At 38.7% G+C, this 27,715-nt stretch overlaps 2 protein-coding genes across 4 annotated transcripts; both read left to right on the top strand.

The window, feature by feature from the left end:
- Positions 1 to 667: 667 nt before the first annotated feature.
- LOC137181565 (S-adenosylhomocysteine hydrolase-like protein 1) lies at positions 668 to 16,747 on the top strand. 3 transcript variants are annotated; one of them, XM_067587361.1, is made up of 18 exons: positions 668 to 786; positions 901 to 1,200; positions 6,573 to 6,684; positions 6,964 to 7,107; positions 7,978 to 8,078; positions 8,501 to 8,603; positions 9,490 to 9,584; positions 9,834 to 9,940; positions 10,047 to 10,163; positions 11,064 to 11,127; positions 11,320 to 11,408; positions 11,724 to 11,794; positions 11,952 to 12,046; positions 12,226 to 12,324; positions 12,480 to 12,548; positions 12,941 to 13,019; positions 13,375 to 13,495; positions 13,868 to 16,747. In XM_067587361.1, exons 2-18 carry the CDS (start codon positions 1,021 to 1,023, stop codon positions 13,872 to 13,874), a joined length of 1,653 nt encoding a protein of 550 aa, XP_067443462.1. In that variant the 5' UTR covers positions 668 to 786; positions 901 to 1,020; the 3' UTR covers positions 13,875 to 16,747. The 3 variants fall into 3 exon arrangements, with proteins under 3 accessions (XP_067443462.1, XP_067443465.1, XP_067443464.1); XM_067587363.1 differs by having other exon boundaries at positions 699 to 808; XM_067587364.1 differs by lacking the exon at positions 13,868 to 16,747 and having other exon boundaries at positions 692 to 1,200; positions 13,375 to 13,502.
- A 1,106-nt stretch (positions 16,748 to 17,853) lies between these two features.
- strip1 (striatin interacting protein 1) lies at positions 17,854 to 27,112 on the top strand. Its single transcript, XM_067587365.1, has 20 exons — positions 17,854 to 18,010; positions 19,607 to 19,676; positions 19,816 to 19,890; positions 20,004 to 20,138; positions 20,225 to 20,345; positions 20,512 to 20,687; positions 20,793 to 20,920; positions 21,047 to 21,229; positions 21,922 to 22,142; positions 22,251 to 22,316; positions 22,448 to 22,511; positions 22,645 to 22,716; positions 23,129 to 23,203; positions 23,851 to 23,948; positions 24,407 to 24,533; positions 24,666 to 24,766; positions 24,873 to 24,939; positions 25,040 to 25,144; positions 25,336 to 25,540; positions 25,646 to 27,112. The coding sequence occupies exons 1-20, from the start codon at positions 17,900 to 17,902 to the stop codon at positions 25,891 to 25,893; spliced, it is 2,448 nt and encodes an 815-aa protein (XP_067443466.1). The 5' UTR covers positions 17,854 to 17,899; the 3' UTR covers positions 25,894 to 27,112.
- The last annotated feature ends 603 nt before the right edge of the window (positions 27,113 to 27,715 follow it).

Consider the following 27,715-nt stretch of genomic DNA (forward strand, 5'->3'; position numbering starts at 1 on the left):
ATTTAAAATTTTAAATGGTTTGGCCCCTCCTCCACTATGTGACTTTGTGTACACTCACTCGGTAAGTTCTATTAGATCCTCTATACAAGATTGTACCATACCATTTCGTCGCACTGCATTTAGGCAGTCAGCTATCTCTGTGAAAGCCACAACTCAGTTGAACGCCCTACCTGATGATATGAAGAACTGTAGTTCAATCAATACATTCAAGGCCAAATTAAAAAATCTACCAAAGACCAATCAGCTGTGTGACCACTGAGTCTAAACTTTATCTATGGTCTTCTCTTTAGCACAGGTAGTCTTGCTTTTAATATGACAGGTTTACATTATTAATTTATAATTGACATTGTGGGTGTATGTGACATGCTGTTGTGTGTAGCTTTGTATTTTGTATTTCGTATGGTGTCTTCTGTGTTCTGTGTTTTTTTTGTTGTTGTTGTTTTTTTTGCTTTGTACTGTTTGTTGTTGTGCTGTTGTATGTTTTGATTGCTGAGGACTACGGATACGGACTACAGATTAGCTTCGGGCTAACTCCGATGCAGTGCATCTTTAATGCACACTGTCCCAATCAATAAATCAAATCTACAAATCTATCATGTTGGTTGACACTGTTTTTATTCTTGTTGTCCCATTTGTATTGAACGCATCATAATAAATCCACGCCCCCTCAGCTTCCGTCACCATGGTCACCGCCCACAAAGCTACTCAGCCAGGTGACAGCTGAACCAGCGGCGGAAACAACGCTGCAGGACATAACCCACCTCAACTGAGTGCACACAGATAATTGTCAGCACCAACTTAAAGTCGAGTACACATACTAAGTTACCCTATTGTTGCGTTTAATTTCCGGTTTTACATGTACGCCATTTGAAAGTCTCTCTTCCGTGTCTCTTGTTGCAGAGTAGCCAGCTAGCAGCGCGAGGATCTCGTTAGCCTGTGACGTGACGTTACTACCAGAGCAGGACTCAACGGTTGTATTTCTGACCAGGTAACGTTTGACGTTTGACAGCCACCGTCGAGATGTCAGAACCGGCCGGGGAGGCGAAGTTAGAGGTGAAACAGGCGAGCAAAGAGGTGAAAGAGAGCGAAAACGTAGCGGAAAAATATTCAGCCATGACCGTAAGCAAGAACAGCGAGATGACCATGGGAGAGCTGTCGTCCGCCTTCAGCGCTGTGCCCACTCACAAACCGGTGAAAAAGGTAAGACTTCAGCCAAGTCTCTGTATAACAGCTCCACGGCGGACATTCAGATGTAAAAAACAAACAAACTGTGAGGTTGTAGGTTATAACGCTAATATCTGACAGTTTAGTTTTATCAACATATCGTAGCTTGTAACTTCATTTGTGGCTGCAGTTTGTCTCTCTCTGGCAGGTAGTGATGGGCTCAGTTATAACATGATAAACTAGAACACCTAACCTATATATGAGCTTTCCTTATAAAATAGGTAAACCTGAACTTCTGTCTGTCTCCCAGTTAATTGGTAAATGTTTGTTTTAATCATTTTTTAAGCTGAAGAAATTTTATATCTTGATTCAAACAACATTCATTGTTTTTTTTTTTGGCCAAAGCGCAGCATTGGCATATTAAACTGTGTTAATAGACAGTTGTGTACACATCACATCCAGTCATGTTTCTGGCCTCCTGACGAATGTAAACTCAATATTAACCCTCCTGTTAGCTCTGGTTTTGCCTCCACTAACTCCATATTAACACCAAAGGTGAAACAGAAAATAAAGCCTGGTTTATGTCTCAAGAAACTGAGGAGTCAAGTCAATGGGGAAGCAGGAAGATTGGAATTGAGGAAAGAAGGGTACATTTTATGTGTATGCTACAAATCATGCAATGTGTGTATTTTAAAAATGGTTTAAATCACCCCACTCAAGCCAAATTTTGAAGTAGTAATAAGCGGGTTTTGCAGGTTGTCTTATGCTTAGAAGTATTAGACAGTAATTTGAGAGCATTAATGAAATGCCACGTAAGAAACACACTACCACAGGTTATTTTCCCTCTTCTATTCAATTGCTCTTTTTGGATTTGACAATGTCTGTCACAGAAATGGCAGGAGTTGCTTATGATATCCAAGCCAAGTGCACAATAGGCTGGTTTGTTCCACCTAACACTTAAAAAACATTAGAGCATCAAGGAACAAGGAAGAAGTGCATCTGGAATCCTCAGGGCTCAAGAATGGAAAGTATTTGCACACCTCATTGCAGTCGGAGTGGACAAATGAATACCAGTTTCAGGCAAATACACACTCTATTGTCTTTTTACATTGAGCAAACATGTAGCTCAGTTGTGACCAGGAATCTGAAAACTCTCAGCTCAAGCTTTATTATAGTTAACCAGTTTCACATCCTCATTCTCATCCTCATTCTCTTTTTGAGAGGATGTTTATATTACAGCAGTCATTAGCTTGCATTAAATGGATGCCACATAGAAAAGTATGTACGGTATGACAGTATGATTTTCTTTTGTTTGGTAGAGGAGTATAAAGTTGGAATGAAATCAGTCATGCACATCAGGTAGAAGAGTGCTTTTCATCCCTTAACACCCGGGATGCATATATTATCAACAGATATCTTCCTGTTCCAAATAATAAAGCAGAAATCAGGTCATGATAATACTGTTTACATAATTCAAATGTTATTATGTATGATGGACAGATCTAGACAGATGAGAATATTCAATAGTTCTTTCATAAAACTAGAACCCAGCAAAGCAAAGCTTTAATCTTGGATGTGATGAAAATACTAATATTTAGCTTCTCCACAGCGAACTACAGACAGCTAATGTAAATATAATTTCATTTCTGGTTACATTATGTGAGATACTGCATGGAAGTAATGGATTATGGAAAATGGGTGACACCGACTTTTATCCCTAATGAGTATTTTGTGACTAGAAAGAGGACTTTTTGCTGGGTGCATGTTAGTGGTTTATGCTTTCAGTGATCCAGGGTCAAAGCCCAGTAGAAGACATACATTTTGAAATGATTAGCTTATGTTTAGGTATTACATTATAGTTGTTTAGTTAAGTTTATATCCTGTAGTTAATGTTTAGGTATGGATGGTTATGTTTAGGTGCAAGCCTACAAATGATTATGCATGGGAATTAGGTTGGAAATCATGGATAAATATGGTTTCTAGTGTGATTAAGGTCAGTCATGTCTCTTTCATCAAATTAGTCACAGTAATCTCACTGAAGGGCATTTAAAAAAAATACATTGATTAAATAACAAATACTGTAGGCAAGGAAAGATAAAGTGAAATAGTTTTAGGAAAAAGCACATTAGAAAAAATGTCTTTGTGGTTTCATTTAAACAATAGTTGCACATTCTCACAGATTCCAATACGAGTCTGGGGGCAAATGAGCTAAATGTGGCATCATTTAGACTTTAGTTAACTTCAACTTTAACTTTTTTGTCCCCAAATGGCAAAAACAGATAGTAAAAGTGTGTAAAACAATTGCTAAAACACACCACGTCAGCTCATAATGTGTCATTAACTAGTCCTGGTGTCTATAAGATTCTGTTAAATTCAAAGTATTTTGTAATTCAGTGAATAAAAACAATCTTTCACACAACTCTTTAATGATCAGATGCGAAGGAAATAAAACTTCAGTATCAGTCAGTCTTTGGGACCCTGCAACCCCCACCATCTAGTCCAGGGTAAAATATGTGGTGTCTTGTCACCTTAATCTCAAGAAAACAGCTTCACATTGTTCTTTGTTGTTATGTTATTTTCACTGGCATGTGGAGGGTTTTCAGTACCAGGCTTAAACCTAGAAACCAGAGACCGACCGGATCAGAGTGAAGAGCCTGACTCTCATTCAAACATGAAGTGTATGAGGCGGGGTGACGGGAATGGCATCTCAATCACGCTCGGATGATAGTCTGTAAGCTGATTTATTAAACTGTAATCCAATCTCCTCATGATCTGATTTGAGTTTAAATCTTACACACTTTTTTTTTTGGCTGAGACAAAAGCAACTTTGTTCCTAACTTGCTTGGCAGGTAAAGAAAACGAAACATTACAGAAACTGCTGAGGTTTTCAGATCTTTCCGTTCACTTCTTCATACCTGCACTCAATAGTTGGCACAAGAGAACATAGTGTTACAGCTCCAAGAGGATTTTTCCCACTATCTCAGGTTGCTTTGATGCATGCAAAATCCATGTCAACAAAAAAAATTCTGGTTTTACTGGTTGTGTAAAAAGTTAGCTGACCAGGCATAAAGCTATGCTCACACAACAAAAAACCAGCTCCTTTGTCTTACAGACACACATGCACATGTGTGTGGACACACACCATATTCATGTATATCTAAATATGGATGCATCACTCATTGATATGCAGAAAAATGACATCAGAGATAAAACTGCAGTAAAGTGAAATTATTGCTCAAAACTGGCAGCAGTGGATATTTGACCAGAGGCAACATAGCAAAGCAATGGTAGCACTCACAGAGAGAAAGTCAGTCTAATAGTTGTGTAAGTTAATAGTTACATTTCACATTTCACAGGTTATTATTATTTTTAGTTCTCAATTAAATAAAATTTGTTAGACACAACTTTAGAAACTTATTGAAAATACTGATTTTAAGCTGGAGAGCTTTGTGTGTATTTAATAAGTTATTCTGGACTCACTTTTCTGCCTTGATTGTCCATCAGAGGCTCAAATTTTGTGACTGTGTCTGTGTGGAGGGTTTTCGATAGCAACAAGGCTACGGTGAAGTTTGGGGATGTTCACAATCATGTTGCAACCATGAGTCACATGGATGGAAAACCAGAATTTTTTTTAGACAGCTTAACTTTAGAACATCCATCTTGATGGCGCAATATCGGTTGTGCTGCAGTCAGACGTCTATTTTTAGCAGCACAACAAAATGAGTTTACTAGTTTGAGTAGGATTATCATGTTGTTTTTAGTATGAACTTCATTTTTCTTCATTCCACTCCATTCAAATCCTGTCAAAGCTAAATCTATATAAACAAGATCTCAGCAAGACAAAAATAAAAATGGTCCAACTCCCATTTTTGCCAAAGGGCTTGAAATGTGCTCTGTGAAACTCTAGTCAGTACACATAGTAGTGTAATTGCTTATAGTGTAGCTTTACATTTTATGGCTGAAGTTGTTATGCGTTTGAAATCGCTTCAGTTCAAACCTTCTGTAGAAGCACTGGGTGTTTCCAGAAAGCAGGTTTAGTGAAAACTCTGAGTTTGTTAACCCTGACATGAGGGGAACTCTGGGTTTTCAGTTCCAGAAAGAGAGCTAACTTAAACTCGGGGTCAGTTACCATGGTAACCGACTCTGTGAACCTTTTCTTCAGCCAGCCAACCCTGAGTTTCTCTCCGTCTCCTCCCTCTTTCAGAGCCAGACAGAGGCTCATTTCCTCATTCATTCAGTCTGTATCAAAGCTTATATTGAAGCACATTAATTAGCGGTGGTTTACTGTCTGTCAGAATCAAAATCCTGGTTGGATATTAATTTAGTTAATCAATGACTTTATAAAGTTACCGCTTTTATGTGCATCAGTCATTTCTTTGAACAGCAGGTTTTGCCCTGACATTTAAATATTACACAGCATGAATTCACTCTCAGAATAAATGTCCTTCTGTTATAACACTGTGACTCTCTGCACACACAACACAGCTGTCAGTTTTTTAGAGCAGCTCCTACACTGAAATGTTTATTGCATATAATGTGTAATCTCAGTTCAAATCTGAAAAATCGGTATGAAGCTTCAGACATGAAGGATCAGTGAATAATTATCTCTGTCACTCATGATGTGATTGGTCGCACTGAGGTTACATCATTCCTATAATGTCGGAGATTATATGTTAATATTTCTGAGTGAGCAGGATCGAGCGGCATCACCACATGCTGTTTCATTTAAAATCTACTATTTTAACTTCAACGTCCTTTTCAAGAGCAAATCACCAAACACATTATTACTGGATCAGAATGTGAGCTTACAGTCATGTTTCTATTTCTATGATCTATATTTTTTAAATCTTTAACTATATTTTTCATCTTCAGTTGCTTCCTCCTGTGTTTTGTCCCCCGTTAAATTAAAGCTGAACACATATATTTATAATGTAATGTAGCTACATCCTGATACACAGTCAGATTCCACTTTATCATCATTAAGGAAATGTAAGTCTGGTAAATGATGAATTAATGTACAACACTGAATAAAACTTTGTCTGAACTTCCTGCTCTGACTCAAGCTCTTTTTTTTTTTTTTGCAAAGATAAATGTGCACCGTCCACATACACATGCATGAATATCTCTAATGTCGCTTTTATTTACCTGTTGCCATGGTGACTGGTAGTATCAGAGCTCCATTGATGATGACTTTTTTCATTCATCAACTATGCGCTTAACTCAGAGTGAACATACTCTGAGTTGATTGAACTGACTCTGATCAGCTGTTTGGGAACTGAAAACTCTGAGTTTCCCATCTCGGGTTCATCAGCTCAGAGTTCAGGGTTGGACTGGAGTTTGTTGAACTTGCTTTCTGGAATAGACCCCAGAACTTACAGTGTGTAATATGACTTTTGTTTTTGTTTCAGCAAATCCAGTTTGTGGAGGACAAGCAGGAGTTCAGCAGGTTCCCCACCAAGGCAGGCCGTCGCTCCCTGTCCCGCTCCATCTCTCAGTCGTCCACAGACAGCTACAGCTCCGGTGAGAAGGAGTGACTAACAGCCAGATAGATATGTGCACCAGCGTCTATAGAAATTTCTTCTAGTTGTACAAGACATATATTTTAATTTGTGTTTGCCAATCTCTCATCTAGTCCTCATCCCAATTTAGTCCCCTAAAAAAGATTTACAAGTCTTGAACAGAATGAACACTGATGAACATTTGTCCAAACGCTCATTCAGGCTTTCATTTTCTGTTTAATCCCTACGACTTGCATCTTTAATTGGACGAGTTCTTTCAAAACCTGTGTTTTCTTTACAGCTGCATCCTACACGGATAGCTCTGATGATGAGACATCACCACGGGACAAAACACAGGTCAACTCCAAGGGCAGCAGTGACTTCTGTGTCAAGAACATCAAGCAAGCTGAGTTTGGGAGACGTGAGATTGAGATAGCAGAACAAGGTAAGACTCAGAGGGGTCAGTCACCTCATTTTACTTGAATGGTGTCTAATTAATTACACGGCCGTCATCAGGCTTTGTTACATTTGAACCAAATATGTATTTAACACAGACTTGTACTGACTGCTTTGTGATCAATAAGTCATGACCAACAAATTCTAAGGCACACTGCTTTGCAAAAATTAAAAAGCTTTCAATAAATGGGCTTTGCGCCTACATGTTTCAACTCACAGTCTTCTTCAGAGCATTTAAAAACAAGTGACAGCTCACAGATTTTTTTGGCGGGGTGTCATGATATGTCCTTGGATCCAAAGAGCACTTTTTTTTTGACACCCGCATTCGTGAAGTAGCACTTCTCAGCCAATCTACAGGCATCTATAGATGAATTTAACATGTTTCCCCTGATGCTTTGGGTCAGTCAGCAAGAAGACCCAACTGCACATAACGTACACTAGATTTATAGATAAATCGGAGAAGGAGGGGAAATCAGACAGTAAGGGAGAGAGGGAGATGATGATGATGATGACTTTGATGATGACTACAGAGTTGTTTGTTAATTGCTTACTGCCTTTCTTGCCAGTATCCCTCCAGATTTTGCTGATCTGACAGATATCCTTTGACCCAGTTAAAGCACAAAACCAGAGCACAAATGACACCATACTACCACACTATTTAGAAGACTTTTTTTTTTAAAACATAGCTGTTCTAAAGAAAAGCAAAATACATTAGTGTTTTCACAAAGAGTGGTTTTATCCAGCTATATTTTAGAAAAGGGGGACTGGGTATGTAAAGAATTAGTCATCTTCTTTTATTTTTTGCATCACCTGCATTGCTCTCCTTCCCACTCACCTTTTAATGTTCTGTTGTTTTCAGATATGTCAGCGCTGATCTCACTCAGGAAGAGAGCACAGAGTGAGAAACCATTGGCAGGTGCCAAAATTGTGGGCTGCACTCACATCACTGCACAGACTGCAGTAAGATAACTCTCTGACATTGTGCATCAACGCCCAAGGCTGCAGTGTGATAGTGCCTATTAATCAGGATTTGATTTTAGGTCTATTTTAATCACAGTTTCTGCACTACATACACTCAAGACAGTTGAGCTTTCTTGTAACTTTAAACCAAATCTGAAATAATTTAAGTACTCTAGAGTTGTTTGTTTGTTTGAGTTGTTTCATAAAATACACAATAAGCTGTGTCCTTAAACAGCTCGTAGCACTGACTCAAATAATAGTGTGACGGGTATAAAACAGACCTGGTTCATTGAACCTTCTGTTTTATTGAATCATAAAATAGACATAAAATGATTCATGTGCAGTCTACTTTTTACCTGTGAATAGCTTTGTCTTATTTGACCATTTTCTTGTTTGCCTCTTGCTTTCATCTGTGTTTTCAGGTGCTGATTGAGACTCTGGTGGCTCTCGGGGCTCAGTGCCGCTGGACTGCATGTAACATATACTCTACACAGAACGAGGTGGCTGCTGCCCTGTCAGAGTTAGGTAAGCAGCAGAGAACGTCAAGGTTTGGAGATCAAACACTGTGACTCACTTCACCTGCGATTCCATAAAGGCTGTTGATTAAATACAGGGAATTGTTGTGAGATTGAAGACAGGTTCGTTACATTGTTTTTGCCGCCTTATTAACACTGAGATGTAAAAATCATAAATATTTCCTTGGACCTGATGATATGTTTGTGTCAGACTGTATGATTAGCATAAGGTGTTTTCTTATGAGCAGAGACGTGCTTTTTCATCTGAATTTTTTATCATGTGTGTGTTTTAGAACCAGGGATACTGATGAGAAATCTTGAAAAAACACTAAATCAGCCCTGCAGTGTTAACGGGAACATCTAAGATTTGACCTTTTTAGTGAAGAAACAGCACTACTTGAGACATTTCTCTGTGGTTGCTATGTTATGGTTTAAGTATGTACTATATTTCTACAGTAGGCCTTTCATGATCTGACAAGCTACAAAATACAGATTTAGGAGTCACAGAGTGGAGATAATACATCACTGGGAGGTTGGGGGGGTTTGTCTGCTGTTCAGTGAGTTACTGCTGTAGTGCATAGTCTACTATTATGTTGAGCTGCTTTAAGAAAACATTTTCATTAACCTAGAGGTCACATGGAAAGTGCAAATGTCACTTAAACAGACACGATATTAATACAGTGCTTAGAATTCTTAGTCAGAACAATTTATTGTCCCAGTGCAAATAAATTTACCCTCATTCACTGTCTTAGAAAGCGTTTCTTTAATAGCATCATATAGACTCTGATATTGTCTCTCCAGTCTCTGTTTTTGGAGATTAGAGGTCATGTTTATCTATGTAGACTGATTGAACAAGATGACATTCCTGAAAATATTACCCATGTGTTATATTTCAGGTGTGGCTGTGTTTGCCTGGAAGGGGGAATCTGAGGATGATTTCTGGTGGTGTATTGACCGCTGTGTCAACACTGAGGGTTGGCAGCCTAACATGGTATGTTAAAAAGTTGATCTTTCTACCTTAGTGAGGGGTAGTTCACTCTTGAGTCCCTTGTTTCTGTAGCCATAGACTGTGATATGTGGATGATATAGATAAAGCACTCCTGAAAACACCAGAAAAGCAGTGTTCCTTTCAACTTATTTCAATTAAATTTACACATAAATGTTTGTAATGTAATACATTTCTCTTACACTCATGTTCATTAACAAATATCACAATATTTTCTTTACTTTTACATGTTAGATCCTCGATGATGGAGGAGACTTGACACACTGGATGTACAAGAAATACCCTAATGTATTCAAGAAGATCAGGGGCATTGTAGAGGAGAGTGTCACCGGGGTTCACAGGTGGTTTAGTGTTTCATAGATGTGCACTTCCTGTAAATTATGCAGTCGTACACCCACAGCAAGACACCTTGACAGGAAGTGAAAAGTTTCTTCCTTCTCTCTCTAGGTTGTATCAGCTTTCTAAAGCTGGAAAACTATGTGTGCCAGCTATGAATGTAAATGACTCTGTGACAAAGCAGAAGTTTGACAACCTGTACTGCTGCAGAGAGTCGATCTTGGACGGGTGAGTAAGTTTGAGTTTGAGGTATTTGATAATTGGAAGGCTGAACAACTACAAGTCCAACTCATGTTAAAACACTCATGCAGATTGTTCTTTGGACAGCTTTAAAGTGTTAACTTATGAAGAAATACAGTACAAGATCTAACAAAGGCCCTTGCTCGTATCGTGTCATAAATCTGTTTGAGTTTAATACACTCTAAAACTGTTGAGATCACAGTTAAATTCATGTAATGCCTGCCTACTCCCTCCAACTGGAAAACATTGGCTCAGCTCTGAGCTTGGCTTGGCTGCTCAAATTCTGTCAGTCAGACATGAACTTGTCAGCACATTCAGTTATTCAAGTCATTTGACTGCAGTTACTATTATGTAATTGCAGCAGTATTATTGATTAGTGGGCATGCAGTAGGCACCTGGTGCATTAAGACCAAAGCCAAATATAACCTCATTAGCTTTTAAAAATAGCTTGTATTACTCTTCTACTGTGTATATGCAAACTGTCTGGACTCTGATCAACATTCAGCTACACAGCCTGAGAACAAGAATTACCCTGCTGTTAATTATCACCAAGACAGCATATGAACAGCTTAGTACTCAGCAACAATGTCTGCACAGCTCTGTGTCGGGTCAATGCTTTTACAACCCCCTCCCACCCTAAATTTATTGCTGTTCCGACTGAGTAATTATCTGCAAAGGTACATGGTTGTCTCGTAGCAGGTGTTCCATTATGAATCACAACACTTTAGGTATTGCTCTGGAATATTTATTGAAACCGATAAGCTGCGCCAACAAAACATTTCACTGTTTGTCAGTGTAAAGATGCCAGATTTTGGAGTCACACAGATACAGATCGGCAGTTTTTCACTTCCACTAAATGTGCTAATTTTATGTCTCAAACCTCTCTAGCTTGAAGCGAACCACAGATGTCATGTTTGGAGGCAAACAGGTGGTTGTATGTGGGTACGGTGAGGTGAGATACTTCATTTAACATTAACATCCGACATTTAATATTTTTCTTAAGCATATAGCTGTGAAAATATTAATGATGATACATTGCAATGCTGAATGATTATATAATAACAGCATGAATATTTTAGTAAGGTAAAGGTAATCAGCATGTTTAACTCTGCTAGTCATACAGTGTATTATGTTGTCTCTGCAGGTTGGAAAAGGTTGTTGTGCAGCTCTGAAAGCTCTGGGAGCCATCGTTTATGTTACAGAGATTGATCCCATTTGTGCCCTGCAGGCCTGGTGAGGAAAACAAGAACTGGGATGATCTCCATGCTGAATATGTTAAATGTTACAACTATATGAACAGGGAAAAAAAAGCATCACAGATATCATCATTGTACAGTTGCTCAAGCTTGCCTTAAAACCTGTTTTGTTATTTATTCAACAAAATATTATTAGATAGCTTGAACTTAACCACTCTGCAGCAACACAACAGGGAGCCCTGCCCTTCAGCTGAATTGAGTTGCTTGTCAATAAATGATACATACTTTCCTGTTTGTCATTGTCCTGATGAGGCTGAATGCTGAACCGCTTCTTCCTCTTTTGTGTGAACAGCATGGACGGATTCAGGGTGGTGAAACTAAATGAGGTCATCCGCCAGGTGGATGTCATCATCACATGCACTGGTAACTCCACATGAAGACATGATAGTGGAACTACTCAAAGGGATGCACTGATAAGGGATTAAATATTTTATAGCTGTCCTGGGGGCTTTTTGCTTATTACATCTTGTGCGGATGCAGATTATGTTTGCTGATGGAGGACGATTGTGTCTTTCTGTAGGGAACAAGAATGTGGTGTGCAGAGACCAGCTGGACCGAATGAAAAATGGCTCTATTGTCTGCAACATGGGTCACTCTAATACGGAGATTGATGTGGTAAACTACTTTTTATGATGAGAGAGTTCAAAGTTATATTTGTCCTACAGGCTGAGTTTAAGTTTATTTGAGATGCCTCAGTTCTAACCACTGTGCGATGACTTTAGCGGCAGGTCAATCACAATCCGTTGAACAATCACAAAGAAAGTGTGGATGACTGAAATTCTCATCTCTTCCAGGCAAGTCTTCGGACCCCTGAGCTGACCTGGGAGAGAGTGCGCTCTCAGGTGGATCACGTCATTTGGCCTGATGGCAAGAGAGTTATCCTTCTGGCTGAGGTAACTGGCTACATCTGTACGCCTTGTAATAAATACAGATGACATGCATGTAATCTCAGCTCATAACTTATTATGTTGATATGAAAGGTTTTATTATGTTGGAACAGTATATGTGCTTTCTTTCTTTGTTTTGATAGTGTTGTTTGCTTCCATAGGGACGTCTCCTGAACCTCAGCTGCTCCACTGTTCCTACCTTTGTCCTGTCCATCACAGCCACCACTCAGGTACCATGTTGATACCACCAAACAGCCTGCAATAAGCTGTGCAGCAGCTAATTATGCGCAGTAGAAAGTGCTGCAGTCCACTGCGGATAGCAGAGTTCACCATGTACTTTTCCATTTGCTCTAATTATTTGGCCATCCTGGCAGATAAGCGCATGCTCTGACCTGGAAATGTCATCAGTAATAATAAAACACCGGAAAGACACAGAAGATAGTTGAGCTTGTTTCAATTATATAAAATAGGATCCTGCCAGTGGAGGAAATAATTGTATGTTGCTTCTCTTCATACATGTGTTGTTATTGCTCTGTAATCAGTTCATAGGTACGTTCATTGTTCTTCATGCGATCATAAAGTGCAGCAATTTACAACTGAATTATTGATCCATGTTTTTTAGGCCCTGGCCCTTATAGAGCTGTACAATGCTCCTGAGGGACGATACAAGCAGGATGTTTACCTGCTTCCCAAGAAGATGGGTGAGGATATATAAATACTTTACATGACCCATTGTATTTAAAGTATTCATAGATTACAAGCAGCTTTCTCATGGCAGGGTTGTAGCACTGGAGTGCATCAACTGATTTCTTTCTCAGTCTGTCTTGCATGTGCATTTTGAGAGTACAAGTACAATGTAATTTGAAAATCTCTTCCTCTGAACTTCCTCTGGACTTACTTCTGCCCTCTGGTGTTACTAATGCTGTAACTGATGATCTAAGTCAGACTTCAACTGTTTTGTACAGCTTCAACTAGCAGACACAAGTATTTTCTTTCTCTATTGAACCTCTTCTCTATGTTTTGTCTCTTTTTTACTAAAATATATCTATATTTCAGATGAATATGTTGCCAGTCTGCATCTGGCTACTTTTGATGCCCACCTGACAGAACTCAGCGATGAGCAGGCAAAATACCTGGGCCTAAACAAGAACGGTCCTTTTAAACCCAACTACTACAGGTACTAGTCTAGAAATCATGAATGCAAACTTTTGTATGTAGAATTGTGCTGCAAAGTATGCAACCATTAGCAATTTCTTATCAATTAATTTATGGCTTTCTTGTTGAATAAATAATTAATCATCATCAATCATATCTTATCTTAATAACGCTTATTTTATCAGACCAACACACATAAAATCTGAACAATCTGACATAGAGGAAAGCAACTAAATCCACATATTTAAGTAGCTGTAACTACTGACTGTTCAATGTTTTGTAATTGATAAATAGCTCACACACAGAAAAACACACTTATAAGATAAAAATAGCTATTATTGTTAACATTTTTCTGTTATGGCTTTCCCAACTCAATCTGCTTCTGTTTGCACAGGTATTAGTCTGCAAGGAGCCACACCTCAGCACACCTAAATGTGGACAGTACTCGACATTACCTATCCCCGAGACAAAAGAAAGGTTTATGTATATATTGTATTTTCTACTCTTCACAGGATGCACAGCTTATATTTGGTTGTACACTTATGCACTTATATCTGCTGTCTTCTGAGATTTTTACTTTCTGGTGCATCTATTTCCACACCTGCTGGCTCTTAGGTTGTTTTAGAGTTCAGATAGATACTGAGTAATGTTTCATAATATTGTGCCAAATAACTGTGAGAGGGAAGAGGTTACAGTTGTCAAAAGTTAATGGTTGTGAAATCAGTTAAACCTGCATTAAGAGATATTTTGATATAAACATTGTATCAAATGTTATGTGTAATGTTAAAGGGTCACGTGTAATGCAGAACCCTCAAAACTCTGAAGCTCACTGAGCTTTTTAGCCTCTTTTAGCTCATTGTTTATATACAACTGTTGACAGCCATTGACAGCCAAGTCTAGCCTAGAATAAAACCATCATGAAGCTGATGTAAACCACTGGTTGGTGAAGAAGTCAAGCTGCATGTTTTTCCTTGGAGTAGGTGGACCAAACCAGAGCTAAAAGTCCAGGGAACATTGAACTTAAATTTGTCAGGTGGCCAGAAATATGACTCTTAATTAGATGTTGCTGTGTGTCTGCTGGACGTGTAAGTAGGCAATCGTTTGCTTACAAAAGAGCCATAACATCTTGATAAGCTGACTGTAAATCAATGCTGTGTTTCTATGAGTTTGTTTTTCTGCCCCTCAGTGGCCAAAAAATCACTTGGTGCAGCTTTAAGGTTTTCTTTCTGTTTCGATGTGGCAGCACTCACTCAATACATTCCATCCACTAGATACAGACAACATGTTATCATTCACATTTCTGCTAACTTTCAGCTGATCAGGGCAAAAAAAGGAGCTTCAATGCTTTCTGATCATAGCTAACATGAGAAGAGAGCTTGGCATTTATTTTCTTGAAACAATGTGTCCATTTATGAGGTTATGATGTCCGGTAAGAATAGTATCTGCACCTCAGGGCATTCAAATAACTCATTCAAATCATTTGTAAATATATTTTTCAGCTCTGCAAAGTCTGACCTGAGTGTCCATGTCTTTCTCCTGAGATTACTGTTTTATCTGTCTAGAGTAAACTGACCACTGCAGCTATGTATATTTTGTTTATAGCATACGCCAGTCACATGCTACTATATTTCATACAGTATGTTTATACTGTATACGCAACAGCCTCCAATGAGCCAATTTCATAAACGTATTTTCAAAGAGTTAATTGTTAGATTGGTCTCAGGACTCATCTTTTTAATAACAGAATAATAACTTAATAACAGAAATGTAAACTCATATCCCCAAATGCTCTGGACCTAGACATGGATAAGTTCTGTTGTCAGCACATTTGACAGGACAGTTGTGTTCGCGTTACCTATTGTGTTACCTTCTGCTTTTGCACCATTATTCTAGCTATTCTAATCATCGTGTTTCATTGTAGCTACTTAATCACTGTTTTGTGAGGCTTGTTAAATGCACAAATTTATTACGTCACATTTACTTCTCTTTATGTCACCTCAATATTATTTTGAATTAAGGGCCATATTGAATGACTTAGTTGAGTGATTGTGAGACTTTTTTTTTTTTTTTAATTCAAACTAGATAGTGTGCAGGAAGTTGTGTCTTGCTGAATTCAAAGCTCCTCAACACATTTTTAACATGCTGTATTACCCTCCTGGTGGTCTGTGGGCTGACCTTACTCCACACAGTTGACGGTATCGCCGTCCCCGCTACCACCTTGATATGTTAAAACGTTGCTCCACATGTATTCACATGGTATCCAGCAACATCACCTTTCACAAAACTTAACTTTCATCCCCAGAGTTACAGGTGATTTCTGTATTTAATTTTGTGGAGTATTTTCAGTTTTGTTTGAACATGTTGGTCTTCTGTCACATACTCGTGCTGTTTTATTGAATAGTAGCCTTCAGTGGGCGACTATGACGTGCTTTCATCTTTGCACTTGCAGCTTTAAAGGGCATTAGAGCCAAGGGTATTTGAGTGAGGACATTGGCAGCAAGATGAGCGCTGTAACCATGGTTACAGGTCAGTCGACAGTGCCTTGTGACTCACTTAGTAATTTATATTCACACGTACAACTGGGTTTTTTTTCTCAAAGTGTGGTAATGCCCAACATGGTTGTGATTCTGCAATATACAGTGATAGCTATGCAGCAACACACTCAGTTTTCTTCTTCTGTCAAAAGTATTTGACCTCTGCAATGGTGGAGAGTTGTGAAATCAGTGTTTTGCATTATTCAAATATATATTACTGTAATATGACTAACAGTTTTAGACATTAGTAAGCAACATTTTATATTCTGTTGTACTTATTTACTTTTTACATTGATTCTAATGTATTTTTTCGTCCAAGTTTTTTTCTTTTCTTGTAATCATGCATCAAAATTACTCACAGTGATCTTTTCATAATGGCACCTGAAAATGCCTTTTATAATGGATTCCATTTGCTTTAACTAACAATAACGAACATTTTACCCTTGTTTTAACTCTATCGTAGAGACAAATGAATGTGTTATTACTGGAGCAAACAGCTTGACTCTTGTCAAATTCAAATATTATACCACTGTGATTTGACAGTTGTACACTGTTGCTGGTTTGAAGTTTTTTTTCATGTGGGGACAAAGTTCTGTAAATTCTGTTTTAGCTATAAAGTAGGCCTATATTTTCAACACTGTAACTGTAGTTTAGTTTGAAGAACACAATTACAGCAGTATACACCCTGTTAAAGTTATGTGCACTCTTCCCTTTAATAAACTGCTCTTTCAATTTGAAAATGGCTCTGATACATCATTCATCAAGTGTATAGCTTCTGTGTCACAAGTATAGATCAAGATACAGTCATAAGTTACTATTCTGGGAACTTGGGCAAGTGCCTCAAAGTCCCAGACCCCCAAGGGACCCCCAAGATTCACATTTGACAACTGATTTGTGTATATTTGACTAATTGTAACATTGTTTGGGAATATTGGGATTATTCACTATTAAAGTATAACATAAACGTACATGGTGAGGTCCCGTTTTATTACCTGATACTGATGCCCTGTATTGAAGAGGGTCAAAATCTACTATATAATTGAGCTTACATGGTGCATATTCCTAAATTAATTTGTGTTTACTTAATTATCACACAATAAACTAAGGTTCATGTAAAAGTGCAGGAATAATGTACACAATGAGCAGAGAAGGGGAGGAATTGGGGTTTAAAGGACGGGTTCACAACGGCTGATTTTTCAAGTCTTTCTTAAAACAACAGTCAGGTGCCCAAATGAACAAAGAGAGTTTTCTTGTTGTAATCATTCCTCCTGTTCATACTGACCATCAGAAGATCCCTTCATAATGCAAATTTCAATGTAAGTGAAGGGGGCCAAAATCCACAGTCCTCCTTCTGTGCAAAGATTTATTGAAAAGTTTATCTGAAGCTAATATGAAGATTTAGTCAAATCAAGTAGATTTTAATGTCAAAGTTAATCTTTTTGTTACTATACTTCCATCACAGCTCAACAGGGAAACACTGTCCGAGGAAACACAAAGAGGGAATTTGATGTGAAAAAGACTGTAAATGTGGAAGATATCCATTTGATATGACTAACTCAGACTGCTGAAGCCTCATATAAGCTTCAGATGCTTTTTTGCACAAAATGACTGTGTGAGCACTGGATTTTGTCTTCCATCACTTACATTGAAAACACATTTGAAGGGGATCTTTTAACAGCCAGTATGAACAGGAGGAATGATTACAGCGAGGAAAACCTCTGTCAGTGTTCATATGGACACCTGACCGTTGTTTTAAGATCCACTTGAAAAATAGTGAACCTATCCTTTAAGAAGTAGAGGATGTGACAGCCTACGTCAATAGACTAGATGGACATGTCCGTTCTCGCAGAACAGGTCTCGTCTCGCGAGAAGACACTGCGGCCGAAAACATTATGGACGTCGGTGGAAACGGTGGTGGGCTACCTGTAAACAATAAACAGAGAGCTATGCTGCCTAACAAAAGCAGAGGCGAATTTACCCGCAACCCCAGAAAAGATTCAGAGGTACGTAGACATAAGTGTGTGATTTATTTCAGCGAACCATAAACAGACTAACCTTTTCTGCTGTCAAACAAACCGTTAGCTAGCTCTGTCAGGCTAACGTTAGCTTCACTATTATTTGTGACTCGACAACGTAAACTTAACACCAGAAACTGAGTTTCACTGAATTAACGTGCCCTCCGTTACACAGCGGATCACTTTAAGTCCTGTTTTATCGAACTGTTTCAGAACAGCAGTGTAGCTTAGCATAGGCTAACGTTAGTTAGCTCGTCACAGGCCAGACTGAGCTGTCTGACAGGAATCTGACTTTTCTTTGTAATGTATCGGATTGGTATGTCACTTTATAGAGGTATAACTTTAACTACTGTGGAGCTTGTCGTAGCAGCTGAAAGGTCAGCCTGTCTAGTGAGGTGAGAAAGGTAATTAAATACCAGAGACAGTATTCTGCAGACCAGCTGCCTTTTATTCTTCACACATGCCTGTGGGTCCCCTGAGCTCCGCAGCAAAGAGGTGATCTGAGTTACAAGTACATATTTATACAAGGAGACATTCCCTTAATGGGCAGCTGTGCATCTTCTGCCACAGTTACTTTGAAGGCATGTGGCCAAGTCATGTGCCCATGACCTTAAATACTTAGAACAAACAATCTCCATATATGGTATCACAAGTTTTGTACAACTGACCACTTGTCCAGTTTGCACTCTCTTTGTACAACATGAGCATGTCTTCTTCTCACTCTGTGTTCATGCGCTCAGTGTTATGATACTGTTTAATCAAGGTTATCAGCTCGTGCTGTGTTCATTCACAGTCCATGTCTTAGCTACCCACAGAGAGTCTATCTGTGGCTCTAAAACTCACTTCTTTCTCTCGGGTACATGTTTTTCTCTGTTTTTTATGCACAAACCTAACAGTTGTCCTTCATCTACTGTCACAAATACACAGCTGAAGCACACAGTTATATGATTAATGCAAGAATTTCCATAACAAGCTCCCATGTATCTACAAAGAAAAATGAAGGGAGTTTAGTTTCTGGCATGACAGTGGAGGATTTGTGATGGTTTCTTATGCAAAAATACCTGTTTCTAACCAGTGCAAGAGGAGTTATGACCTGTTGTCATTTTAAAATAGAAAATATGGATATAGAGACACAAAAAGAAAGACATAGAAAAACATATAAACACCAGACTTTAGGGCTGATGTGTATTCCTGCATTCAGAATATTACTTAAAGTCCCCCTTCACTCAAAAATATATTTTTCTTTTTGTTCCTACAGTTGAAAGTTTGAGCTTCACTGTGCGGAATGATATATGTGCAGAGTTTGACACTAGAAATATATTTTCACATTCATGTTTATGGATTATCCCAATTAATGGCCAGATACAAATTGGGGCAAGTGAGAAATATTTTATTAGTTGTTATATGGGTCAACCGACCCTTTAAGCTTAGATAAATATAATTAAATACTCAGCAGATGTTATTTGGTAGCACGTATCTGTCTGTCTAATTAGTGCAGTTTGTAGGTGGACAGTTGAATTATTAATCAAAAATAATGATATTTCTAATCATAATGGCATAAAATGTGTGATATGTTGTGCACAGGGGCTGTCTGAGTCTCCAGACCTCGAGTTTGAATATGCAGATACAGACAAGTGGGCTGCAGAGCTTTCAGGTATGTGGTTAGTTGTCACCTTTTGTCATCATGGACTCCTCTTTGTCCTTCTGAACTTCATGTTTTTAGAGTTTGCAATATATAGTGTGTAGAGTATTTGTTTATATATATATATATATATTCTGTATGTATGTTGCAGAGCTGTACAGTTATACTGAAGGACCAGAGTTTGCTCTTAATAGGAAGTGCTTTGAGGAGGAATTCAGAGCACATGGTATGTAGTTAAACATACAGTCACTCAATCAAATCTTACGAATTAATTGTAAACAATTAATTACATCTCAGTTGAAGAAGGTGAAGTTTATATCCACCTCTACTGTATCTCAGTGTCTGATAAGAAGTGGACAGAGCTCGATGCAGCTCAGCACAGAGCTCACGCCATGCGCCTGTTGGACAATCTGGAGGTGATTGCCCGGGAGAAGAGGCTGAAGGTTGCCAGGGCCATCCTGTACATGGCTCAGGGTCAGTCCACATCACTAAAAACTAGATCAGCATCGATCAAGGAGGTTATTTTTGGCTGATATTTACCAAAATCTGTTTCTCTCCAGGAACCTTTGCCGAGTGCAGTTCTGAGGCTGAGGTGCAGCACTGGATGAGATACAACGTCTTCCTGCTGCTGGATGTGGGGACCTTCTCTGCTCTGGTCGAACTGCTCAACATGGAGATTGAGTACGTCCTTTGTCAGTTTTCTAGACTCACAGATTTCATAAATTTCACATCGCCTAGTTTTTGCTAAAAGATATTAGTCTGGAAAACATGTATTCTAAGTGAACAGTTAACAATTTCTCTGTTGTCAAATTTTAATAATCACAAATATGAATTTTCTCTCCTTCAGTAACAGTGCTGCCTGTAGCAGTGCTGTCAGGAAACCAGCCATCTCCCTCGCTGATAGCACAGATCTCAGGGTCCTGCTTAACATAATGTACCTGATGGTAGAAACGATTCAGCAGGAGGACCCAGCGGACAGGCCTGAATGGAGAGTCATCAGGGAAACCGTCAGAGCAGAACTGGGTAAATTTAATCAGACCATGAAAAGTTGCAGTCATGCCATGCATATGCCAAAAAAAAACCAATCCCTGCCATGTAAACCATTTCCATACCGCTTCTCTAATCCAGGATCTCCACTGTTCAACAACGAGCCCATTTCTGTCATGCTCTTTGGTATGGTTACCAAGTTCTGCAGCGGTCACGCCCCCCATTTTCCAATGAAGAAGGTGTTATTGCTGTTGTGGAAGAGCATACTGGTGAGAGACGGAAAATATTTGCTATGACTGTGGTCACAAATTCTGGTCTCATCACATTAGATTCTCTTACAACAAAGTCACACCTGGAGTTAAGAGAAATTAAAATCCTGCTCGTCTCTGTTTCAGTTCACACTCGGAGGGTTTGAGCAGCTCCAAAGCATAAAGGTTCATAAGCGTGAGGAGCTGGGTCTTCCCCCTCTCCCGGAGGACAGCATCCGAGTTATACGCAGCATGAGAGCCGCTTCTCCTCCTGCGTCTGCATCTGACCTCATAGAGCAGCAACAAAAACGGGCGCGTCGTGAACACAAGGTAGGATTGCTGTTGCTCTCCGACCAAACATATTGTGGGTTAAAGCCAACTACAAGTGTATTGTTGCCATGACTGTGGATCAACCCCTGTATGCAGGTGATTCTCAAGGATGTCTGCAAATATATCATTATTAACCCAATTAGGATAATATACCAGAAACACTAATAATTCTTGTATGTATCCACCTTAATTGTACTGTGACTCACAGAGTTGTTACATGCAGCTTTAAAAGTAAAACATTTCAAAGCCAAGTGTTTTTACTAAATTTGCATGAAGTTCAATGTAGCACGATAGAAACATGATGCAAAGGTGTCACTCTATTCCAGTCTGTACTAGTCTTTGCTTTATAGTATTGAAACAACACTATGAATTCCGTAAGCAACACATTTTTAACTACTTCATTTATATAGAGGACTATTTTTAGTAAAGGCAGTTGTCAGATTACTGCAATCCTAAAATTGTTTCATTTATATGATGATCTTGTACATTTGACACACCTTACCTGAGGCAATAAACCTTCATTCAGGCTGATGTCATCTGATCATATTACTCAGTATTGAATTATCTCTTCTTCTTTGTGGTATTTTTTACCTTCAGGATACAGCGTGGTTTCTTATTTTCAACCTATTACCCCATCATCCATCAAAATGTAATGATATCTTTATGTTTTGTTTTGTTTTTTTCTAATAAAGGCACTGATCAAACAGGATAATCTGGATGCTTTCAATGAAAAGGACCCTTACAAGGCTGATGACTCTCGTGAGGATGAGGATGACAATGACGACAATGACAACTCTATAGAGGCAGAGACTTTCCCACTAGAAAGGGATGAGGTGATGCCTCCCCCTATTCCTCACCCTCCATCAGAGAGGGTGTCCTTCCCCAAAGGCCTGCCGTGGGCTCCTAAAGTCAGGTAGTACTCAGTCTGACTGGCTGGATGAAAACAATGGCTACGTAACATTTTGAAAGCTATCGCAATAATACCTCTCTGGTTTTGACATTACTGTCTTTGCTCCAACAGGGAAAAGGACATTGAAAATTTCTTGGAATCAAGTAGAAGTAAATTTATTGGTTACACACTTGGAAGGTAAGTTTGCTTTTCATTAGCTGTAAACAAATCATACTGTAGCATTCTGTTTTGTACGTGCAGTAACGCCGTACAAGCACACCCCTGAAATAATGAATTAAAACACGGTTATTCTTGTGCATGTTTTGCAGTGATACGGATACTGTTGTTGGCTTGCCAAGGCCAATTCATGAGAGCATCAAGACGTTAAAGCAGGTACCGTGTCACTGTTCACCATAATTCGTTAAATAGGTTTTTTTTATCTATCTAGAGAATATGTTAAGAATCCTAAAAGTAATACAGTAGTTCTGCAGGATTTTCACATATCAAGTTTTCGTTTTCTTTGCAGCATAAGTACGTCTCCATAGCTGAGATTCAGATTTCAAAGGAGGAGGAGTTTCAGAAAACACCTCTGTCTGGGGTAAGTGGAAACGAAAATCATTTACTTTAATAAAAACCTGTTGACCTGGACAGAATTTTATTATCTCTGAATATTATGTCTTTTCCATAGAGATAAGAGAGCAGCCTCATTTGTGAATTCCTTCAGATGGACGGTGTTGACCTGTAGTCGAGCTATCGTGCTCTTACAAGCTTTTTTTTTGTTTTGTTTTGTTGTGAATTTAAATAATTGTTGAAGTAGAAAATGCACTCTACGTTTGCTCTCTAACTTATTGGCACTATGCAGTGTGGGGGTGGACGGGTAGGATGAGCTTTTACTCTACTTCTGGTTAAATGTTGGCAGAAGTTTAAACACCTTGTGTCTGCAAGACCAAACTGTCTTCAAATGTCATGACAACGTTATTTGTGCGTCTTACATTCTGCTTCCTTATCAGGGTGAAGAGGAGGTGGAGATGTGCTCCACTGAGCTGCTCTATCAGGGAATTCTGCCCAGTTTACCTCAATATATGGTTAGTGCTTTTTGGGGTTGGATAGTTTCAAGGAGGGTTTGCATTATGGTACCATTTACTTAACACTGTATTTATTATTTACACTTTCGCAAAGTTTATACAACTAAAAGTTTATGTGAATGGATCCTGAAAGTAGCTATTATAGAATTAAATTTCAATGTGTTTCAGTTCCTTTTATTCAGCTAAATTGAGACTCAGGTAATAACCTGAAAGGCCAACATGTCTGTTTGCTGTGGTCCACTGAAATAAGTCGCAATAGTATGTTCACATTGCACTCTGAAAGTCTTTGTGACATAGGCGGTTCATTTTTTAAATAACCGAGCAATGACCATTGTTTTTCCTCAGCATAGTCATATTAAATTATAAAGCTTACAGACAATGTTACAGTTTTGTTTGTCTTCCCTGATGTGTTTTCTAGAGTGACATTTTCAGCCTTTATGACCCGGCAGTCTCACACAAATCACACAAATTTCCATTGAAATAGCACAAATGATAGAACTCAAATAAAAAATTTGAAGCAATTTAACCATTAGATCTACAGCCCCTCCACACTATCGTTACAAGTATGTAAACAGTCACTGTTGAATACAGAACAAATGTCAGACTGTTTTGTAACTGACATCTCGGTGTGTCTCTCTGGATGTCAGATTGCTCTGCTGAAGATCCTACTCGCAGCAGCTCCGACCTCCAAAGCCAAGACAGATTCCATCAACATCCTGGCTGATGTGTTGCCAGAGGAGATGCCGTAAGTGACGTGCCTCTCAGAGGTTCATCCTCCACTGCAACATTTATGTTCTGAGCGAGGAGAGCATCCTCAGTTTAGTAACAATATTACAGTTGCATTTATTCCTAAAGTGGAAAAGGAGAACTGATATCTGCTTTACTTTTCATAGTGAATGTAACTACACAGATACTGCCACTAGAATTTAGTTAAAATATGATTGTGTGTCAAGAGCTTTGGTTTGTAAGCAGATTATTGTATCTTAAAATGTCTTCTAGCTTGTAAAACACAGCAGGAGAGATGCTATAAGTACATTTTGGCAGTGTAGGCACGTAACAAGTGCCTGGTTAGCAGGGTGTAAAAAGTTTTTAACTCAATGTAAGTGTGAAAGATATATTAAAGAGAAAGAAGAAAAAAACATCAAGGTAAAAGACTTTGTAGAATCTTAAGAGGTGACTGATGGGTTATGTGTCTCTCTGCAGGACAACGGTGTTGCAAAGCATGAAACTCGGCGTCGATGTCAATCGACACAAAGAGATCATCGTGAAGGCAATCTCTGCCATCCTGCTGCTGCTTCTGAAACACTTCAAACTGAACCACATCTACCAAGTACGTACATCACACACTTGTTAACATCGCAACTCAATGTGTTGGATATTTTCTGAAATATTAAGAAAGTAATTCTTCCCCTCATTCTTGTTAGTATTAACCAAATTTGTCTTTGTGTGCTTGTTTTCACAGTTTGAGTACATGGCTCAACATCTAGTGTTTGCCAACTGCATCCCGCTCATTCTGAAGTTCTTCAACCAGAACATCATGTCTTACATCACAGCTAAGAATAGGTAGCATGTCTTTAAAGAAAGAACATGACTCCCATTTACATGAAATGTCATGAACTTTACTTATATTTCCTTTATGTCATTGCTCTCAATTTCTTTTTCCCAATAGCATCTCAGTACTTGACTTTCCTCACTGCGTGGTGCACGAGCTCCCTGAGTTAACTGCAGAAAGTTTGGTACGTTTTCTGATTTCTGTCATTTTATAGTTGTTGGTTTCTCCACAGATATAGAACGTAGAAATGATGTTTTGTGTGTGTATATTTTGTCTGTTAACAGGAAGCAGGAGACAACAATCAGTTTTGCTGGAGGAATCTGTTTTCCTGCATCAACCTGCTGAGGATCCTCAACAAACTGACCAAGTGGAAGCACTCCAGAACTATGGTGAGAGTACGACTCATCAGATAGCATTTACTACATCAGATAAATCAAGGATATCTGTCGAAAATTTCATGGCCTTTCGTCCTATAGTTACGTGATATTTCAGTCTGGACCAAACCGACAGGCTGACATTCCCATCACTGGAAGAAAAAAGATAATATATTGGCTCTCGACATTCATGTTTTCTCGCCCAGATGCTGGTGGTGTTTAAGTCCGCTCCCATCCTGAAGAGGGCGCTGAAGGTCAAGCAGGCCATGATGCAGCTCTACGTCCTCAAGCTGCTCAAAGTGCAAACCAAATACCTGGGACGCCAGTGGAGGAAGAGCAACATGAAGACCATGTCCGCCATCTACCAGAAGGTCCGACATCGGCTCAATGACGACTGGGCCTACGGAAACGGTGAGTGAAAATCAAAGTCAGAATAGTCGGACACCTGCTGAGTTGTATTTATACTGTGAGCAGTTTAAAGTGCACTAAATATGACTGACTTGTTTTGTTTGGCAGATCTGGATGCTCGTCCCTGGGACTTCCAGGCAGAGGAATGCGCTCTGCGGGCCAACATCGAACGCTTCAACAGCCGCCGTTACGACAAGACCCACAGTAATCCGGACTTCCTACCTGTGGACAACTGTCTGCAGAGTGTTCTGGGGCAGCGGGTGGACCTGCCAGAGGACTTCCAAATGAACTATGACCTCTGGCTGGAGCGCGAGGTCTTCTCCAAACCTATTTCCTGGGAGGAACTGCTACAGTGAGAATCAGCAACTCTCAACACGCTCGTTCTTTTAAATGAGTAATAAAACAATCAGGAGTTCAAACCACCAACAGTGCACTCGCTGATCAAACTCTGATCAAGGTATTATGTTACGCGTCCTGTACAGAACGAAGATGACGGATGGATTTCATTTTCAAAGGTCACCCGGGTGTTGGCTCTCAATCATCAGCCTGGATCAGTGTGGTTTTAGAGTTTGATCGAACGCTTTATGTGATGAACTGTTGCCTTGAAGAAATTTAGCATTATTGTGATTTCAATCCACTTGTTTGCAAAAAAAAAAAAAACATCAGCCTTTTGTATTTAGGTTCCTTGAGACTTTTCCCACACTAATGCCACCCACAGTTTTTAATGAAATACCATAATGAACTTTTACCTTACATTTACATTTCCTCTGTGTGCCTCTTACCCGTTAGGTCAGTAACTTTGACCTTGAAGCACTACATGACAGTATGTTCACTCCGAATTTTAAAGAGATTTATTTGGAATAAATTTAAGTGTAACTGTTAAGACTCAGAGGTGTGTGTGAGCACATATAAGATGTTGAAATAAATATAACATTCCTTAGGTTCATCTGATTAGCTGAGATGAGAGGAATGGGTGGGTTTTTTGTAGTTTTTTTCTGTATGTACAAATAGAAACATGTACTACTTTTTGACGGTTATTGCTTGTACGGGGTGATTTATTCTTTCCCCGACTTATTCTTTGTTGCTCCTCTGCATTTGCAAATGATTTAAATTTTATTTGCATTATTCTGAGTACCGCCTACACATATTTGCCCGGGGACCATGGAGGCGATCAGTCAGACTTTCATTGACCACCAGACTGAGTATATTTACAAATACAGCCTTGAATTTTTTTTTTTAGTATCTTAATTTTGCTTTGTTGTGTAGAAAAACTGGTTGCACATGGTTGTGAAAGGAAACAGGATCAGTGAAGCTCTGGTTTGAGACATGCAGGGATAACTTAAGTGGAAAAACTTCTAGTAAAAGAACCATTTTCCTTTTTTTCTACTTTTCATCATCTTTTTGTTTTATTATAAAGGTTAAAGAAATGGAAAAGACTTGTAAATTGTGGAACTTATTTATCATGGCTTTGTCTTTGTTTTACATTGACTTAAATACTATAATAAAATAGATACTGTCGTTCCTGCAGCATTTTTATTTCTTACTATTATCGAGTCAATAAATATTTGAATTTTATTTTACTTTTGGACTCATTTATAAGAACAATTTCTTAGGTATGCATTTTTATGTCCAGAGACCTCAAGAAAACATATATTCAGATATTTGACAGATTTTATGATTCTGATTGTCAGGGAATGCTGTTGATATTAATCTTATTCCTGATTATTTTTACAGATGTGTAATTAAAAAGAAGAAAGTAAGAGGTACAAAGTTAAGATTCTTTAATTTGAATTGGTCTTGACATGACAGCACTTGCAGCTCTATGGTATGATAAATGTGTTTGTTCTGATTTTGACCACAAAGAGAAATAGATATTCAAGGTGAACTGTCACAAAGTACGTACGTCGCCTAAGGGCATGATGTTTATCACAAGGAAGCAACACGTCAAGAGAAATTTGCCTGACAAAGCATTCAGTGCAAACTTCTGGTTTGATGCTGTTGTTATTACTCAAAATATATCATAGTTGATACCAAGATCTACCTGAGAGACGGTGTGAGAAAGTGCTGAGTATTGAAGATGATGTGGAAGATATCTGTGTAAATATGCACTTTCTTTTGGATACTGTAAACTGATAATAATAATAATAATGTTTTAAAACTTGGCAAACAAAAAAAAAC

Source organism: Thunnus thynnus, chromosome 4 (assembly GCF_963924715.1).
Source record: "Thunnus thynnus chromosome 4, fThuThy2.1, whole genome shotgun sequence".
Lineage (NCBI taxonomy): Eukaryota > Metazoa > Chordata > Actinopteri > Scombriformes > Scombridae > Thunnus > Thunnus thynnus.